The 20,610-nt window shown below is 39.2% G+C and overlaps 1 protein-coding gene across 15 annotated transcripts in view; it reads left to right on the forward strand.

Moving 5' to 3' along the window:
* LOC126247140 (synaptopodin-2) overlaps positions 1-20,610 on the forward strand; it is a 420,967-nt gene that overhangs the window by 353,936 nt on the left and 46,421 nt on the right. For all 15 annotated transcript variants that reach the window (XM_049948459.1, XM_049948460.1, XM_049948464.1 and 12 more), the window contains 2 exons: positions 6,894-6,985; positions 16,647-16,821. In XM_049948459.1, coding sequence (XP_049804416.1) covers positions 6,894-6,985; positions 16,647-16,821 — 267 coding nt within the window. The remainder of the gene's footprint in view (positions 1-6,893; positions 6,986-16,646; positions 16,822-20,610) is intronic.

A 20,610-nucleotide genomic window follows, 5' to 3' on the forward strand; every position in this document is an offset into this window, starting at 1 on the left:
GGGCATTATGCCCATTTACCATTCCACTGACATGAAAAGTGGATTCATCAGTAAAGCATATGCGATTTAAGTAATCGTTAGTGCCATCAATGCTGATGAGAATCTCAGAGTTGCAAATTCAGCATGTTTTTTTTTTATTTATTTATTTATCTCTTTTTCCGGTGATCCATGTTGTGACAGTATCACAGGATATGGAACGTGTCAATTTTTCAAGCTTTTGGCCAGAATTTATGGTAATACATAAAACAAAACAAAAACAGTAAACAGTAACTTAGGTCCCACTACAAAAAAAAAATACATTTTAGAAATAGATAGAGATTACAAAACAAAAAAACAGTAAACAGAAACTTAGGTCCCACTACAAAAATACATTTTAGAGAGAGATAAAGATTACAAAATAATAAGTGTTACAGAGAAATAAATATTGCAAAACATATGTTTACAATAAAAATATTTGGTATTACAAATACAAATTTGGGCATACATTTGCAATTTACAATACAAGAGATGTTAAACACTGTAGTTCAGGAACTCTTCTAATGTATAAAATGATCCTTGCAATAGGAACTGCCTTAAGGTTTTTTTAAGCAGGAGATCATCATCTACCAAACACTTAATTCTTGAAGGTGTTAGCAGCAAATCATTTGGTTGCAAGGCCTGCACAATTTTCTTTTTGTAAGCATGCAACCTAAGCCTTTCATGAAGAATCTTCACCACACTTACTTGCGGTATTGCGGTATTTGAAGTTCACATGATGCTTGATGAGTTGATCTAGACGGACTCCGTTGAAACGATTGCTGAACACGATCAACAGTTGCATCACTCACATGAGGCCTACCACTTTGAGGACAATCTTCAACATTGCCTGTTTCATTAAACTTTGCATACGATCGCTTTATTGATTTAACGTCAGGAGATCTGCATCCATAAGAGGCCCGAAATTTACACTGAACACTGATGGGCGATTTTGTTTCGTGAAACCAAAGCACTCATTGCACTTCCTCCAGCTTCGGCACCATTTTGCCAGCAACTGACGTCACCTAACAGACCGCATCGCTGTTATGGAGCAGTAGTGCCATCTATTGCTCACAACAACTAATAACACCAACCTATGTAACAGCATCAAATGTAACTTATTATGTCAAATGGTTATTCTGTTATAAATTTTTATAATCAGAGCAAGACTTTGTGCTCACCATGTATTGTAGGCAGGGTTCCTACCTGTGCATTTCAGAAATGCTGGTGTGGGTGGGAAGGATCCAGGTGGCACAGGCTGTGAAGCAGTCATTGAAATGAAGAATGTCATGTTGGGTAGCGTGCTGAGCACCAATTAGTTAGTGGCCATTCGTGCACATGCACACCTAGTTGGTTGTCATTCATGCATATAATACAGCACAGTAATTGCAGCTTGGCTTGGAGATCACTTGAATGGTTTCACAGGTAGGTATTTTGGGATTTTTTGGTAAGTTCTTGTGGGACCAATCTGCTGAGGTCATTGGTCCCTACGCTTACACACTATTTAATCTAACTTAAACTAACTTATGCTAAGGACAACAAACAAACCCATGCCCAATGGAGGACCTCCGACAGGGGGAGCCTCACAAACCATGACAAGCCACCTCAGACTGCGCGGCTACCCTGTGCGGTCCACAGGTAGGATAGGTGAAGTTTGTGATTGGACTGGAGTAGATGGTGGTGGGAGGATATATGGGACAGACTTTGCATCTAGGTCTGTTACAGGGATATGACCCATGAGGCAAGGGATTGTGGGAAGGATAGTAGGTAGGACATTTCTCATTTCAAGGCATGACAAGAGGTAGTCAAAATCCTGGCGGAGGATGTTATTCAGTTGCTCCAGTCCTGGGTAGTACTGAGTCATGAGGGGAATACTCCTCTGTGGCCAGTTGGTGAGACTTTGGGAGGCGGTAGTGGGAGGGAAATTATGATCCGTGAAGGACGTAGTACGACCTTGGGTATATTTTGAGAAGTACCACTCGTCACTACAGATGCAACGGCCACGTGTGAGCAGGTTATGTATGGAAGGGAATTCTTGGTATGGAGTAGGTGGCAGCTGTTGAAGTGGAGTTACTGCTGGTGGTTGGTAGGTTTGATATGGACAGAGGTACTGATGTAGCCATCTTTGAGGTGGAGATCAACATTGAGGAAAGTGGCTTGTTGGGTTGAGTAGGATCAGGTGAAGCAAATGGGGGAGAAGGTTTTGAGGTTCTAGAGCAATGTGGATAGGGTGTCCTCACTCTCGATCCAGATCACGAAGATGTCATCAGTGAATCTGAACCAGGTGTGGGGTTTGGGATTCTGGGTGTTTAGGAAAGGTGGTCCAAAATAGGTTGGTATAGGATGGTGCCATGCGGGTGCCCATTCCCTGGATTTGTTTGTAGGTAATGCATTTGAAGGCATTACATACCCACTCCCCACTATCCTTTGCACCTCTCCCACAGTGGTATTTCACAACCCACCAAACTTACACAACATCCTCATCCTTCCCTACGCAACCACTGCTCCCAACCTCTTGCCTCATGGGTCACATCCCTGTAATAAACCTAGAAGGAAGACCTGCCTCATACATCCTCCCTCCATCACCTACTCCAGTCCAGTCACAAACATCACCTATCCCATCCAAAGCAGAGCAACATGTAAAACCAGTCATGTGATCTTCAGGCTAAGCTGCAACCATTTTGCTGCATTCTATGTGTGAATGACAACCCACAAGCTTTTTGTGCGCATGAGTGGCCACCGAAAAACTGTGCCAAGGAACAGCTGGACCACCCCATTGCTGAGCACACTGCCCAACATGACATTCTTCATTTCAGTGACTTATTCACAGCCCTGGCCATCTGGATCCTTCCCACTTAACCAGCTTTTCTGAAATGCGCAGGTGGGAACTCTGCCTGCAATATATTCTACCTTCCTGTAATGCTACTGGCCTCAAACTTCGCTAGTCATTGTCCTTACCCATCTAGCCTCTTCCTTGTTCCGATTTCAGCACTACTTGGCCCTCTGTTCCACCAACACATCCTCAGTCTTCTTACTTCTCTCCTTTTCCATCACCCCCCCCCCCTTCCATGCCCCCCACCACCCACCCGCCTTCCGTTTAACTCCCAACCACACCTAGCTGCCATACCCCTCTCTCCACCTCATCCCTGTATGCCCCCCACCACCCACCCGCCTTCCGTTTAACTCCCAACCACACCTAGCTGCCATACCCCTCTCTCCACCTCATCCCTGTATGGGACAGGTCATAGGGCATAACATAACATAGCTATTTATAGTACCCACCCCTAACCTACTGTCCCTCCTCCTCCCCACCCCAACCTCCTCTTTACCTCCACCACCCGGTTGCCTCTCCCACCATGCACTGCTGCTTTCAGTCTGGCTTCAGCTGCCAGGGACTGTGGTTGTGTGTGTGAGAGTTGCATTTGCACCTGTGTGTGTTGTTTATTTTCATCAAAGGCATTGTTGTCCAAAAGCTCACTTTCCGACAGTCTTTTTTGTTGTGCCTATCTGCGACTCAGCATCTCTGCTGTATGGTGAGTAGCAACTACCCTTTTCATAATACTGTTACATTCCATCCTGGATTTTCCATTGTTTAAAATAGGACAAAGCCTGTTCTGATACCCATTTCTTCCATAGTACAATTATATAGTTGTTTTGTGTGCTGAAAATAAAATAATTTGTATATGTGTGGCTAACCCCCATTTTCCAAAACATTTAGAAACACTGATTTTGCTTTTAATCAGAGTTTGCTCCATTATGATTGTTTCCTTCTGAGATAAGGAGCCTACCTTCTCCAAAGTGATTCTTCGACTTTCATAATTGTTGGTCTAGCTTCTCATGCAATACAAGTTGTAAAGATCACATGAGACAGGTCATAGGGCATAACGTAACATACAATACCAACAGAACAGTAAATAGATACTCATTCTTACAATCAAAGTCTTATCAGTATACATTTAAAGTACAATTACTGTTGAGTAATTCTTGTGTGAGGTAGAAACAGTGCATGCTCTATTAGAAATGTTTTCTGTTCGCTCTTTAACATTGGCATTGAATCTGGAATACTTTTTTCCTTCTTCTGGCATGTTGTTGTGTAATGTGTGGCCTGGATGAAATACACTTCTCTGGTAATAAGATATACTGTAAAATTTTTGGTGGATATTTGATTGTTCTCTGATTTGTATACATTCTTGTTTTGCTTCAATTTGCAAAGTTTTGTAAGTATTGCCTTATTAATAAAGGTTTCAAGGATATATAACAAAGGAACATTTATGACACCAGACTTAGTACAGTGAGGTTCAGGAGATTCCATTTCTTTAGAGTCACAAAATATTCTTAATATTCTTTTTTCACTAGTTTATAAACCTTCAAGGGCATTCTTATTAGACCACTACTTCTATTCAGCCACAGAATTTTTGGACCATTTAAAGTACAGCAGACCTGAAAAGCAAGAATGCGCAAAAACTGCTGGTAAAGCAAGATTTTATAGAATTAATTTACTGTACTCTTTCAGTATATTTTGATGTTATATGTAGTGTGTGTGTGTGTGTGTGTGTGTGTGTGCACCTTTGCCAGTGTGTGTGCTCATGTGTAAATGAGGTCCCACAATCTGTAGAGATTTTCTGGGTGAATAAAGAATTAGAATTTTGTATTGTAAATACATTTACACCATTAATAGCATTTCCCTAGAAACTGGTCTATGATAAAGAATAAATAGAACTCTGCATAGTATGCATGAATCACTATTAATTTACTTGTACATGTCTGTATTCTCAGAGCACAGCACATTGCAAAGGGTAAACACAGTTCTGTGTCATCAATAAACACTTCCGGGCTAAGTTGCCGTGGTCAATCTGTAAAACTTCTTCTCCCTAACGTTTCGTTCTCAACTACGGAGAACATCTTCGGAGGTGAGTCAACGTTTCGTTCTCAACTACGGAGAACATCTTCGGAGGTGAGTCAACGACTCACCTCCGAAGATGTTCTCCGTAGTTGAGAACGAAACGTTAGGGAGAAGAAGTTTTACAGATCGACCACGGCAACTTAGCCCGGAAGTGTTTATTGATGAAGACGCCGGCCGTGAAAGCCTACATGGAATGACAGTTCTGTGTGTTTCTTTGAAAAGTTACTTATATCCTATCTCATTTCTTGCTGGTGAGATGGTGCATGTGTTCTCTCTTGCACCAGAATCCACTTTTTTTAAGATTTTACAAATGGCAGCTAGGTGGCACTGTTGGGATATAACACTGCTACTGTTTTAAAATTTGTCATTTGTTACTATTAAAACAATGGCAGCTCAGAAATTCCCCACTAATTTGTTTACAGTGAACATTTAAAGAAACAGTGTTGTAAATAAATGGCATTTCCTCACAAAGTGTTTCATTAGATTTTTTTTTTTTTTACAATCTTCATTAAGTGTAACTAAGCAACAAAGACTCAGCTCACTTTGTTCAGCTTTTGGTAATCACTCACATTCAGAAAAATGCTGTTTGTGGTTGATTTGCAGAATTTCATCATGGTCGTGCTTCCATCAGTGATGAATTTCATGAAGATTGACCAAAAGCTGTTATTTTCCCAAAAATACATTGATGTTGTGTGCAACGTGATTGAAGAGGACTGGCATGCTACTTACTGTGAGATAGAGGCATCCTTAGGTGTATCAAAGACTGCTGAACGTGCAGTCTTGCATGAATGTTTAGCTGTGTGAAAGAACTGGCCTTGATCAATTTCCCACAGTTTGACAGACCTAGAGAAAAATGTTCATGTCAGTTAGTGTCAGGAAACGCTCAAAAAATTTGATGAAGGGAAATGCATAATACATATACTACATTGCAGCAGTAGCTGAAACTTGATTATATTCATACAAGCCAAAAACTAAGCAGCAATCAACTGACTTGGTGTTCCATGATTAATTGAAACCAGCAAAAGTTTTTGTTCATGATGCACTTCCAAGAAAATGATTGCTTGGCTCTTTGGTTACACTGAACATCTCGTAGACATTGCTTTAGAGGATCAACTGTTAATGCTGAGTGATGTACAACAATTTGTCTCATTTCCTGTATTCACCTGATTTATTGCCTAACGACTTCTTTTTCTCCTCTAATGTCAACAAAAAATGTGTGTTCAGTGAATTTCATGACCTCTAGTGGCTGTTGAATTCTTCCAAGGCCATGTTTTTGAGGCACCAACATCAGCATAGAAAACATTATCAGATTTGTTTTGAGTGCACACAAATATTGGTGAATATTAAAGGTGATCATTTTAAAAATAATAAAACCATTTGTACCATAAAATTTTTTAGTCATTGTTTTTGTAAAAACTTAAAACACACCGATTTGTACCCTGTGCTGAGATCCTTGCAGGATGCTGTTGACTGGGCCACCTGAAATTATTTTTTTATTATCTTTTTTTAATGAGATTACAACTCTTCTGTGACCCCCACCTTCATAAGCTTTTAGGAGTTGTCTCTGTGCTTGTAATTGTTATAGCACAGTTGCAATATGTTTATCGTAGCTACTACAAGTACCTAGAAACAGTGCATCACTCAGTTAGACTTTTAGTTGGAATTAAGTAACTATCTATCCTGTCTGTCTGATATACAGGGTAAATAAAAACAAGCATAATTTCTTATCAAATTAACAACTTCACTTTCTTGCTTTGATTTGTAGTGGTGAAGTTGAATATGTAAAGAATAATCAAACTTCATTGGACAAATGTAACTATCGAGAAACGCACACTTCCCGTATTTCTGATTGTATAAAGTACATGTATGTCCTCAAATTTGTGTGCGTATTTATTCTACCAAATCTTATTGTTAATTAATGGAGAAAATTCTTGATACTTTGTTAATGACTCAATATTTTCCTATTTCCCCATAGGACAGGGTGCAGGCAAGCTCAGTTCCAGTGAAGAATACTCCGAAACTACTGATGAGAATTTGTCATTCAAAATACCAAATGTGGGTCCACAGGTATGTCTGATTGCTTGTAGACTAAAAGGAATGCGTATAATATAAATTAACAAAATATGAAATAAAAAATTCAAAAGGTATGCCACTATGAATATGAGTTAGTGATATGAAGAATACCACAATGCATGTCTAATCTTTCTTAGAAGCACATACAAGGGAAAGCTGCTTCAGAGTTCAGTTGTCATTTTTGAACACCTGACATACTGTGGAAATCGATAGAATCTAAAAATAAAATTGTGTTGTGTGGCCAAGCAGAGCGTTACTTAGCAATGAGTATAACAATGTGCTATGCCTAGGGAGAGGAGGGGGAGGGGGGGAGTTATCAGTTGGTTTACTCTTCTCCACAGACAAGAAATACAAATTTATAACATATAAAAGTTGTCACAGAAATCTGAAAACAATTGAAATGGTAATTTACTGAAAAAAATAACAAAATACAAGGGTTGCCCAGAAAGTAATGCACCACTTTTTTTCTTCAACAATTCTTTACTGAATATAATGAGAATTAAACACATTTGATCTAAACAACCTATTTTTCCACATAATCTCCATCCTGTTCTATGGCCTTCCTCCAGCACAAAACCAGTGCATGTATGCCCTGACGGTATAAATCCTTGTCCTGGTGGCAGAGCCAGTGCTTCACTGTGTGAATTGCTTCCTCCTCATCATCCTCAAAATGTCTTCCATGAAAGGCAACCTTTAATGGACCAAACAAATGGAAGTCTGAGGGGCCTAGATCAGGGCTGTAGGGTGGATGGGGTAATACTGTCCAACCCTGTTTTTTGATGCGTTCCATGGATCACGATCTTTCCAGAGAAAGCAGTTGCTTTGAATTTTTCCTTCTGTGGGGAGTGGAAATGGTGCCATTCAATCAGCTATCATTTTGTTTTGGGCTCAAAGTGGTGGACTCAGGTTTCATCACCTGTCACAATCTGGAAGAAGAAGCACTTCCCCTTCCCTTCAAAATGTTGCAACAAATCAAGACAAATGTTTTTTTTTTGTGCAATTTTTGATCCACCATTAGGTACCATGGGACCCATCTTGCACACACTTTTGAATATCCAAGAGTGTGGATAACTGAATCCACACTTCCTTTGCTGATTGACAGATGTGGTGCCAACTGCCGAGTCATAATGCTTCTCTCCTTGCGAATGACTACATCAGCTCGCTGCAAAATGTCAGGTGTGACAGCCGTTGATGGTCTCCTCGACCACTGAAAATCATGGAGCTCTGCCGAACTGCCTTCTGATAATCTCACCCTCCGTGCCCAGCAACTAACTGTACTTCTGTCGACAGCAGATGCTCCATAGATGTTGCACAAGTGTTTGAGAATTTCCCTGCAGTGAGAAATTCAATGATGGCACATTGCTTGTAACCCACATCACCTGCAGATGTAATTTTGAAACTATCCTGCAGATACATTATCTGTTGGAAATGACAGAACCTTGGGGCGCTCACTCAGGAGACTTCAGATAATACAAACATAACGTTTTGCATTCATAGCATTGTTTTCGGCCGAGAAAAGAATGTGGTGCATTACTTTTTGGGCAACCCTCATATAAACAAGTAGTAGTAAAATGAACTGTTTCATTTTTGTTATTTCACACATTGTTTATTGTGAGCTGAGATTGCTTATGGTTGAGCATAACAGAAAAAATGAATGTTGGCCATTAGCTCTCCTCTGCCCATCTTTGGTTATAATATTTCTGAGTGATAATTGTAAATAACATTGTGATAACATTGGTGTACCACTGATGCTGACAAATGGTACAATACCTTTTTTAAGTTCAATGAGCTGTGCTAAGTTTGCCAAAGGCACGAAGAAAATGTAAAGAGTGAAATCATTGTACAGTATGGTGGTGGTGGTGGTTAGTGTTTAACGTCCTGTCGACAACGAGGTCATTAGAGACAGAGCGCAAGCTTGGGTTAGGGAAGGATTGGGAAGGAAATCAGCCGTGCCCTTTCAAAGGAACCATCCCGACATTTGCCTGAAATGATTTAAGGAAATCACGGAAAACCTAAATCAGGATGGCCGGAGACGAGATTGAACCGTCGTCCTCCCGAATGCGAGTCCAGTGTGCATTGTACAGTATGTCTCTTGTTAATGTGTGCAGCAGAATATGTTGAGAAACATAAACCCTCTGACAAAAGTGTTTCACATAAAACAGGTTACAGACTGAGACTCCTGAGGTAATCCTATTTGTTTCATATAAGATTGCACAATTCCCAACAGCTGTGTAAACATATTTTACAATAGGAAGGACCTGCGGTGGTTCAGTAACCATATTAGAAAGTTGTTATGAAAGCTAAGAGAGCTTAATCATACATTTATGGGAATTCAACAAAACAGAACTGAACAAAGCCAAAATGAGCATATGGAAAGCAACGTGAGAAGTTTTCAGTGGATTCGAAAGTTAAGTTCTGATGACCTGGCTGGAAAAAAAAATCCTAAAAAGATTTGGTCTCACATAAATGGATCAAAATCACCTGTCGAGTTGCTCAGTGATCACACTGTCACTGCATTGGAAGATGAAAGCCAGGAGACCATACATATTGAATCTGGTGTCTGAAATTGTTTCACTGAAGAAGGTGGTGTTATGGGGCAGGATGGACCAAGCATTGTTGACCCTGGAATAGGTCACGATTACATGCAGAATGGTAGGCTGGGCAGCAGGTATGAAGAACCAGTTTCTCACCCATAGCGAAATCATAAATGCAGTAGCAACTATGTGATCCATTCAGCAGAATTCATAAAGCCAATGTAGACAGCATCCTAGTAGCCTGCAGTGATCATGGGTGGCATGGATGACCACAGCAAAACAAGGTTTCATGTGGGGATGGCCACAGTAGCTTTAGTCAGCAAGGCACAGTGATATGTCACCTTGTACGGTATGCTTTATCAGATGCCAATGCAACACAGCCAGCCGAACACCATTCATGCCACTGGCAGTGTCATACTCGAACAAGCTTAGACCCTGGGCCAGGCAGTTGCGTAGAGACAAGGCACGCTGCGCCTTTAACATGGTACCGCAATGAAGGATGCAGTGTCAGTGGCCCTCAGATGTGGGTCTGTGGCAGCAGGGTGTTAGCATGCAGGGCAAGTGGTGGCAATTCTGGTACGAGTGACACATGGACATGGACTGTGACCAAGGACTGCTGGGACGCACCCTGGTGTCAGTTGGTATCAGCCAGCAGCAGGCCCCAGCTGGAAGACACCATTTCAGCTCCTGGCAGCATTAGGACTGGGTGCGGCTGCGATGTTCACCTGCTTTAGTTCTTCATTGACTGTCCTCGGTGTCAACGTACAGCGTTGCTACACTGGCTGAAAAATGGGGGGTGGAAGTTCAACACTGACTACTTTAAATGATGTAGCTGACAGGTGCACATTTGCATTTAACAGTTCTTTACTTTCACAGTTCACAACCTCCAAATAATACACAGTTATATGGCCAGTGCACTATTGTTTAACTTTCGATAAGTCTCATCAATAGCTTGCAAGCAAACAGCAACATACTGCTACAATAGTTTACTTTTGAACATCTACATGCACTAAAAACCTAACCACATAGTTCTTGCCACATAATTCGGTACGTATTGAACAGACACTGTCATTGTTTTAGCACGCAGCCTATTACACTTATTTCACAGTTAAGTGGATGCATTGTTGTTAATCTAACCAATATAGATTTCTCGCCTGAAACTCGGCCATGGACTGACTGTCTCAGGACCAAAAATCAGGCCCTTATATATCATCATAATAATAGGCACTGAAACTACACATTGTTTGATGTTTAATCTACAGAAATTACAATTAAAACTTGTTGTTGTTGTTGTGGTCTTCAGTCCTGAGACTGGTTTGATGCAGCTCTCCATGCTACTCTATCCTGTGCAAGCTTCTTCATCTCCCAGTACCTACTGCAACCTACATCCTTCTGAATCTGCTTATTGTATTCATCTCCTGGTCTCCCTCTACGATTTTTACCCTCCACGCTGCCCTCCAATGCTAAATTTGTGATCCCTTGATGCCTCAAAACATGTCCTACCAACCGATCCCTTCTTCTAGTCAAGTTGTGCCACAAACTTCTCTTCTCCCCAATCCTATTCAATACCTCCTCATTAGTTACGTGATCTACCCACCTTATCTTCAGCATTCTTCTGTAGCACCACATTTCGAAAGCTTCTATTCTCTTCTTGTCCATACTAGTTATCGTCCATGTTTCACTTCCATACATGGCTACACTCCATACAAATACTTTCAGAAACGACTTCCTGACACTTAAATCTATACTCGATGTTAACAAATTTCTCTTCTTCAGAAACGATTTCCTTGCCATTGCCAGTCTACATTTTATATCCTCTCTACTTCGATCATCATCAGTTATTTTACTCCCTAAATAGCAAAACTCCTTTAATACTTTAAGTGTCTCATTTCCTAATCTAATTCCCTCAGCATCACCCGATTTAATTTGACTACATTCCATTATCCTCGTTTTGCTTTTGTTGATGTTCATCTTATATCCTCCTTTCAAGACACTGTCCATTCCGTTCAACTGCTCTTCCAAGTCCTTTGCTGTCTCTGACAGAATTACAATGTCATCGGCGAACCTCAAAGTTTTTACTTCTTCTCCATGAATTTTAATACCTACTCCGAATTTTTCTTTTGTTTCCTTTAATGCTTGCTCAGTATACAGATTGAATAACATCGGGGAGAGGCTACAACCCTGTCTCACTCCTTTCCCAACCACTGCTTCCCTTTCATGCCCCTCGACTCTTATAACTGCCATCTGGTTTCTGTACAAATTGTAAATAGCCTTTCGCTCCCTGTATTTTACCCCTGCCACCTTTAGAATGTGAAAGAGAGTATTCCAGTCAACATTGTCAAAAGCTTTCTCTAAGTCTACAAATGTTAGAAATGTAGGTTTGCCTTTTCTTAATCTTTCTTCTAAGATAAGTCGTAAGGTTAGTATTGCCTCACGTGTTCCAACATTTTTACGGAATCCAAACTGATCTTCCCCGAGGTCCGCTTCTACCAGTTTTTCCATTCGTCTGTAAAGAATTCGCGTTAGTAATTTGCAGCTGTGACTTATTAAACTGATAGTTCGGTAATTTTCACATCTGTCAACACCTGCTTTCTTTGGGATTGGAATTATTATATTCTTCTTGAAGTCTGAGGGTATTTCACCTGTCTCATACATCTTGCTCACCAGATGGTAGAGTTTTGTCAGGACTGGCTCTCCCAAGGCCGTCAGTAGTTCTAATGGAATGTTGTCTACTCCCGGGGCCTTGTTTCGACTCAGGTCTTTCAGTGCTCTGTCAAACTCTTCACGCAGTATCTTATCTCCCATTTCATCTTCATCTGCATCCTCTTCCATTTCCATAATATTGTCCTCAAGTACATCGCCCTTGTATAAACCCTCTATATACTCCTTCCACCTTTCTGCCTTCCCTTCTTTGCTTAGAACTGGGTTGCCATCTGAGCTCTTGATATTCATACAAGTGGTTCTCTTCTCTCCAAAGGTCTCTTTAATTTTCCTGTAGGCAGTATCTATCTTACCCCTAGTGAGACAAGCCTCTACATCCTTACATTTGTCCTCTAGCCATCCCTGCTTAGCCATTTTGCACTTCCTGTCGATCTCATTTTTGAGACGTTTGTATTCCTTTTTGCCTGCTTCATTTACTGCATTTTTATATTTTCTCCTTTCATCAATTAAATTCAATATTTCTTCTGTTACCCAAGGATTTCTATTAGCCATCGTCTTTTTACCTACTTGATCCTCTGCTGCTTTCACTACTTCATCCCTCAGAGCTACCCATTCTTCTTCTACTGTTTCTTTCCCCCATTCCTGTCAATTGTTCCCTTATGCTCTCCCTGAAACTCTCTACAACCTCTGGTACTTTCAGTTTATCCAGGTCCCATCTCCTTAAATTCCCACCTTTTTGCGGTTTCTTCAGTTTCAAACTGCAGTTCATAACCAAGAGATTGTGGTCAGAATCCATATCTGCCCCTGGAAATGTCTTACAATTTAAAACCTGGTTCCTAAATCTCTGTCTTACCATTATATAATCTATCTGATACCTTTTAGTATCTCCAGGAATCTTCCAGGTATACAACCTTCTTTTATGATTCTTGAACCAAGTGTTAGCTATGATTAAGTTATGCTCTGTGCAAAATTCTACAAGGCGGCTTCCTCTTTCATTTCTTCCCCCCAATCCATATTCACCTACTATGTTTCCTTCTCTCCCTTTTTCTACTGACGAATTCCAGTCACCCATGACTATTAAATTTTCGTCTCCCTTCACTACCTGAATAATTTCTTTTATCTCGTCATACATTTCATCAATTTCTTCATCATCTGCAGAGCTAGTTGGCATATAAACTTGTACTACTGTAGTAGGCATGGGCTTTGTGTCTATCTTGGCCACAATAATGCATTCACTATGCTGTTTGTAGTAGCTAAACCACACTCCTATTTTTTTATTCATTATTAAACCTACTCCTGCATTACCTCTATTTGATTTTGTATTTATAACCCTGTATTCACCTGACCAAAAGTCTTGTTCCTCCTGCCACCGAACTTAACTATTTCCCACTATATCTAACTTTAACCTATCCATTTCCCTTTTTAAATTTTCTAACCTACCTGACCGATTAAGGGATCTGACATTCCACGCTCCGACCCACAGAACGCCAGTTTTCTTTCTCCTGATAACGACATCCTCTTGAGTATTCCCCGCCCGGAGATCCGAATGGGGGACTATTTTACCTCCGGAATATTTTACCCAAGAGGACGCCATCATCATTTAATCATACATTAAAGCTGCATGTCCTCGGGAAAAATTACGTCTGTAGTTTCCCCTTGCTTTCAGCCGTTCGCAGTACCAGCACAGCAAGGCCGTTTTGGTTAATGTTACAGGGCCAGATCAGTCAATCATCCAGACTGTTGCCCCTGCAACTACTGAAAAGGTTGCTGCCCCTCTTCAGGAACCACATGTTTGTCTGGCCTCTCAACAGATACCCCTCCGTTGTGGTTGCACCTATGGTACGGCCATCTGTATCGCTGAGGCACGCAAGCCTCCCCACCAACGGCAAGGTCCATGGTTCATGGGGGGAATTAAAACTTAACTCATTAAATTAACTAAATACATCAAAAAATTGCTTCTTTTACAGTTTCTTTTGCTACAAGAGTTAGGCCGAATTATTTGTTTAAATGATGAAATTAACAGATTTTGTTATGCAAACAATAGTTTTGACAAAACGAATAGTTTTGCTTCGTCACATGGCCCATAGACCAGCAGCTAGTGGAGGCAGTGGCTAGTTGTAGTATAGACTGGATGACCGACACCGCATCGATGGCTTTTGTGGGGTACTTCTTGCTGAAGGCAGTGGTTGAGGACAGATACCGTTGGGTCTTGATGGCCAGCATTTATAGTGGCCAGTACTGCAAGCAGGGCTCACATTAGATTTATTAGGGAAAGGTGATGCTTCCCATCACTGTTGTGCTATCTTCAGTGCCGGAACAGAGGCTTTCATCATGCCAGTTCATCACCTTTTTCGGCTCTGGTACCAGAATGTGGTACACAACCTGCTGGCTCACCTCGGTGAGCTGAGTTACGAAGGTGGTGGTTTAACAGTTGTAATACTTTTCAGTCACTGCACAAAACCTTAAAATGGTGGACATTGAGATAAGTTATCTCAGTATAGAAAATCCACCGACAGAGGAAAGAAACTGAATGTGAAGAGATAACTGTATGATATCATAAATATATTAAGCAAACAAACTTTCTCCCTTCGCATCAGCAATTTATTGCAGGTTGCTCAAGCATGCAGGATTTTAAGAGATTGGAAAAAAATCATTCCATATTTTAAAACTATTAGAATAGAATAGAATAGAATAGAATATTTTTATTAGCCTTTCAGTATTTTTCATACAATTGGCTTCGTCAAAGTTTACAGAGGGTTTTAGTTTCAGTACGATATTCAAATAGTTACAGAAAGGGGAGAAAAGGAACTAAAGATCTTTTCTTCAGCATTATGTAATCGCGATGTGATTGACATGCGTAATCACACTTCCATACTTATCAAGAGGTCCGAAACGAATAATACGGTCTGCTGCCATCCTGCAGCATGGGGTTCGCGCCTGAGCCTCAGGACGTGTGCTAGCAGCGCATGTCGAGTGTTTCAAGCGTCAACTTCGCGTCTCAATATCTCGGGATGTAATGGGAATATTGCGATGCAATCAATGCTATTGTGTATGTGCTTTGTCGTGCTATGGATTAATGAAGAAAAAATATAGGAGGTCCATTTAAAAAAACATAAGTTTGTGTTAAAAAACACATATGCTTTCGTTTTAGAATGTTTCCAAATATGTACATTCATGGGCCCCAGCCCTACATTGATACTGGTGAAAGTCGTTTTCCAATAGCTGTTATTGTTCCAGAGATATTTTGGGTGGACAAGATAGCTGGGACACCCTATATATATATATATATATATATATATATATATATATATATATATATATATATATATATATATATATATATATATATATAAAAACAAAGATGATGTGACTTACCGAACGAAAGAGCTGGCAGGTCGATAGACACACAAACAAACACAAACACACACACAAAATTCAAGCTTTCGCAACAAACTGTTGCCTCATCAGGAAAGAGGGAAGGAGAGGGAAAGACGAAAGGATATGGGTTTTAGGGGAGAGGGTAAGGAGTCATTCCAATCCCGGGAGCGGAAAGACTTACCTTAGGCGGAAAAAAGGACGGGTATACACTCGCACACACACACATATCCATCCACACATATACAGACATCTCACAAGCAGAGATTTAGATGCAGATGTTGCTAATCCAGTGGAATGGTGACATCAAATGGACATCTCTGAACAAGTAAATGACCTTATAATATATAGACAGCTTCATAATAGTTTTCCCTCACTTTACCAAGACACATCAGAATATATAAAATACTATTTGGAGTGTAATCCTACACATTTAATGCACTGCATTTATGTTGATAGAAAACTGAGTCAAAATTGGTTTTAAGTAGTTTTAAAATTAAAGCATACAAAAGTTACTGGTATTGCTTTTATTTGACTGAAATAAGATAAATAAATAAACTAAAAACATAAAAGAGAAATATGTGATATTTCCACCATGGGAATTTCATTGATGTATTAGACTGGTTATGGAGAACATGTGACATTTTTATGGATTTACCCTATATGTAAAATCATTGTGTGCCATTAAAATAGGAGTTCTGATTTCATTAAAAATTGTTTTATTCTCTTTTCACCAATTATAGAGTCATTTTCAGATGTGTGTTACTTTTCACAATAGAATAGTAAAATTAGAAGAAACTGCCCATTGCAGTTGAAGAAAAGAAAGTGTACCATATTTTCACTGAAACTGATGTGGTTACCTTGTGAGCCTCTTTGTGTGCAAGTTTTATTTGAAAATGTTTGTCATAGGATATATATGAAATGGAGGTTATTGTTAATAGATAGTCTTATTACTCACTTCTATTGAACACTATTTTCCTGTTAAACATGGATAATTGCTTATCAGTTGCATTTAAGCCTGTTTGTGAAAAAAATCTTTAAATAAATATTTTAACAACTGAAAGCCACTTTTATGTTTGCATTAGGAAATGGTGTTTAAGGAGCCGAGTAAAACACCATTGAAACTTGTTATGGATCCCAGAGGTCAGGTGCAAGATTTGGCAAGTCTGAGACAACAAGGTTACAACATTGAAACTGGAGCTCTTAGTCCTGACATTTGCCTTGATCTTGTGCGAGATCTCAATGCAACGAAAGGGAAAGGTAACAACCAGCACATTAATATAACACTTTATTCAACCACAGATTGTGTTCCATAAATCCCATCATAAAGGAGAGCCTTTAGGGATGTGGAATGAGCCAATTTATAATCAAGTTAACAGGTAGAAGCAGCCACTGCAGGATATTTCTGCAAAGTTTGAATGCAACAGGTTACGACTATCATTACTCTACTCACACCAATAATTACAAGAATTAATTAATTATATATTACTATAATTAGGTATAAGTATATTAGGAGAAAATTAGCCACTTTGGAAGAAACTCATTTCAGACAACTCAGATGCTGTTTTTATCTAATATTTCCATCAAATCATTTGTGGAACATTGTATGGAACACTATCAAGTGGCTGTATAAAGGCAGAGACAAGATCTGTTTAGTGTTAACATTTGAATGACGCAGAATTGATGCCCCTAAGCTCAAAACTGCCAGTAAACCATTATACTAATTTGTTTTTTAGTGCCTGGGGATTTTTAATTCCTGCCAAAACTCTAGTGGGCAACCTAGTGCAGAATTTTGCACCACAATATTAAACACCATTTTGAGCCTTTGATAGCCCTACAATATGGGGTGTAATGCAGATGCTCTGATTAACTTCTTAAGGGGTAGTAAATGGTGTCTTGTGGGACAGATTGAGGAGAGGCACCCATGTCCAGAAATGTCATGTAACAATGGTACAGAGTGTTGAATTTATAAGGGAAACATCTATATTAGGCCACCCCTTCAGCAGGAAATACGATTTTTAATTATGACAGACTGCTGGCCAAATTCCTCGCAATGGACCTGAGAGTATTAACAATGTTAGAGTGCATCCACACCTGCCACAACAACACCGTAGAGACTGTTAAGCACAGTGTAGGCAGAAGTGTCAGTCTTACATGTCACTTTTGTTGCTGAAGGAGTGGTTTGGTGGTAGACATTTTCCCCTGTAACTTCTGTGATCTCTAGCAGCATTCGATGATGTACCCAGGTGTGGGTACCTAGTCTCAATTTGTTTCTCAAGAGACCAGATACAAACCCTAAAAATCTATTAATGAAATTTTGTTATATCCAGTATATGGGAATTATTTGCAACTGTAGAATTATGGTTTTGTATTGCACAGTTATCCTAAATTCATTCTTGCTTCAAAAATTAATATTAGCCATTTTCTTTTGAAATTAACATTAAAGAATAGCTTTCTTTGCTCTTTTCATTACCTAGATTCATACCAGTTTCAAGCATGTATTACCTTCATTCACATAGGCTTTCAGTAATGTGTTTTACCAGGTGTAGAAGTATGAAACCAGAATTTGGTTGCAATAATTACATGTCTCTTGTTTGAAACTGATAAACAATATTTTGTTCAAAATAATCTCCATTGCTATTTATGCATTTCTTCCATCTCTCCAAAAGGCTATGAATGCCATGCCAAAAAACAATTCTTCTTTTGAAGTGAACCAGTCAGCGAGCCATTCAAATTCAATTGTTCTGCAAGTTCCTGTTGAGTTTGAGTATCGTCTTCATCCAATAATGCCTGCAATTCATTGTCTTCAAATTTTTTTGGTGGTTTCCTAGCGCTTGTCATTTCTCACGTCAAAATCACCACTTTTTAATTTTTCGAACCACTAAAAACACTGTGTTTTCCAAAGAGTATGTTCACTGAAAGCTTCAACAAGCATTCAATGTAATTCTGTAGCAGTTTTCTTCAAATGACAACAGAGAACCAATGCTGTCCACAAATCATAGTTTGTAGGCACAAACTCGACATGTTTACAGGTTTGAAACAGATACCGAATATTGGAACTTGGATTACTGTGTGTTGACATTCATTGTCATCCGTCACATGATGCAGATGGTGCTGCAGACGCGGTGTCACGGGCCCTACACTGACAGCTAGCACCAACTATAGGGAAATTCCGGTTTTATATTTCTACACCTGGTATGCTTATGTATAAGGGAAACTTTGCAATTTGTATTAAAATCTTGAAACTGAAATGGCAATAGTGAAGAACACATCTGATAATTTGAAAGTTTCTCTTTGGGTTAATACAGAGAGCCAATAGCTCTTCAATGTGAATGGTCAAAAGCCAGAATTAATGGCAGCTCCATGTTTGCTGTCAACTGTAGCTTTGGTGTCTTGGAGAACTGCACTGGATTATGTCTATGAAGTATCTTCGGCTATCCACAGTCAGTGGTATGGTATACATTGAGTTCTTCAAAGAAAGTGTTTGGTGACCAAGGTTACTTAATAATTATATTGAAGAGGGCTTGGAGAAGCAGATATGAGAACTGTTAAAGAATAGCTCAGACATCTTTTGCTTGCTAACTGCTGACTAGAGTAATATATTGGAAAATATGGAGAAAAATTGAGGAGGCACTAGATAAAACTAGTTTGTGATTAGATTAGGACATGAGGGCAGTGATTCTGACTATGTATAGCAAAACAGAAGGAAGAACAGAGAGTCACCACTGTTTAAATTTTAAATTTGAGAAACCATAAAGAGAACTGAAAACTATTTCTAAAAAGGATGCACTGAAACAATGATGAAGTTTACAGATGGCTTTATCATCGACGTAAGAAAGACAATAAAGGTGGAAAGGAATGGAGCAGAAAAGTTACTTATCACAGAATTTGGGCTAAGGCTGAACAAAAAAAACAAAAGAAAAAGTTGTGAAAGGAGCCACAAAGAAGAATATTTAGGTGCTTAACATCCATGTTTGGGAAGACACAGCAGAGGAACTGAAAAAAAATTTGAAATCTAAGGAATAATTTTACACAAGAAGAGAAGACATCAAGAGCAGTTTAGTGCAGTGCAGAAAGTTTTCTTCACCCAAATATCTCTACTGGTATAAAAACAATTAAGATAGGACTAATAAAATCATTTCTGAAACTGTGAGTTTTGAATACAGCAGTATACAGAAGCAAAAATTAACTACAGGAAAACCATAGTAGAAAGAACTGGAAGTACTGGAGAGATGTAGTGTAACAGAGGGTCACGAAAAATTTGCAGTTGGGTGTGGTAGATGTGCAGATAAGAAAATACCATTGCAAGATCAGAACAGATAGATAATGGTATTAAAACAAGTCAAATGGCACCTGAGTTAAAAATGTGAGAAGAATACAGAAGAAACAAACAGTAAAAAAAGGGATGCTAGCAACAGCTTGAGCTGTAAGTCTATAACAAAATAAAAAATGATATTACCAAAATTATGAAGACATACTACACACAAATGTGAACATTATTAACATTTTGATCAGTCCAAGATTAAGCCTTAGCTGGGCCACATTGCACTTTGTACAGTTGAAAAATCGCACAGACATTTGAGTGATGTTAATGTATGAACTTGGATGTCCTGCATATTTGGTGGCATAAACCTCAACATATAGTTGAAAAGTTATTTGTTACCAAAAGTTTTATCGTGAGGCCAGACATCATCTCCCCAGTCCTTATAGGTTTTTTTAGAACAAAATGTAGAAGTTTTGTCAAACATTGATAAGGAAAGGGAAAAAAAGAAAGAATCCTCTCTTCAGCATCAACGCAATTACTTGAAAAATTGGTATGTGTTCTGGCTGTAAGAACAGTACATGAAAATTTACAAAAACTAATCTTATGCCACACAAACAACTAACTTGGATTTGGCTATTATTATATTGTGTTAAGTCGGCTTTAGACGTCATAAAAACTAACTGTCAGAGTAACAATATTATAATAATATTTCCTTCTCATAATATTGTTACATTCCATCCTGGATTTACCATCAGAGTAAGTAATATAATGAACTGCTTTTTCAG

This window comes from Schistocerca nitens, chromosome 1, assembly GCF_023898315.1.
Source record: "Schistocerca nitens isolate TAMUIC-IGC-003100 chromosome 1, iqSchNite1.1, whole genome shotgun sequence".
NCBI classification, from domain to species: Eukaryota; Metazoa; Arthropoda; class Insecta; order Orthoptera; family Acrididae; genus Schistocerca; species Schistocerca nitens.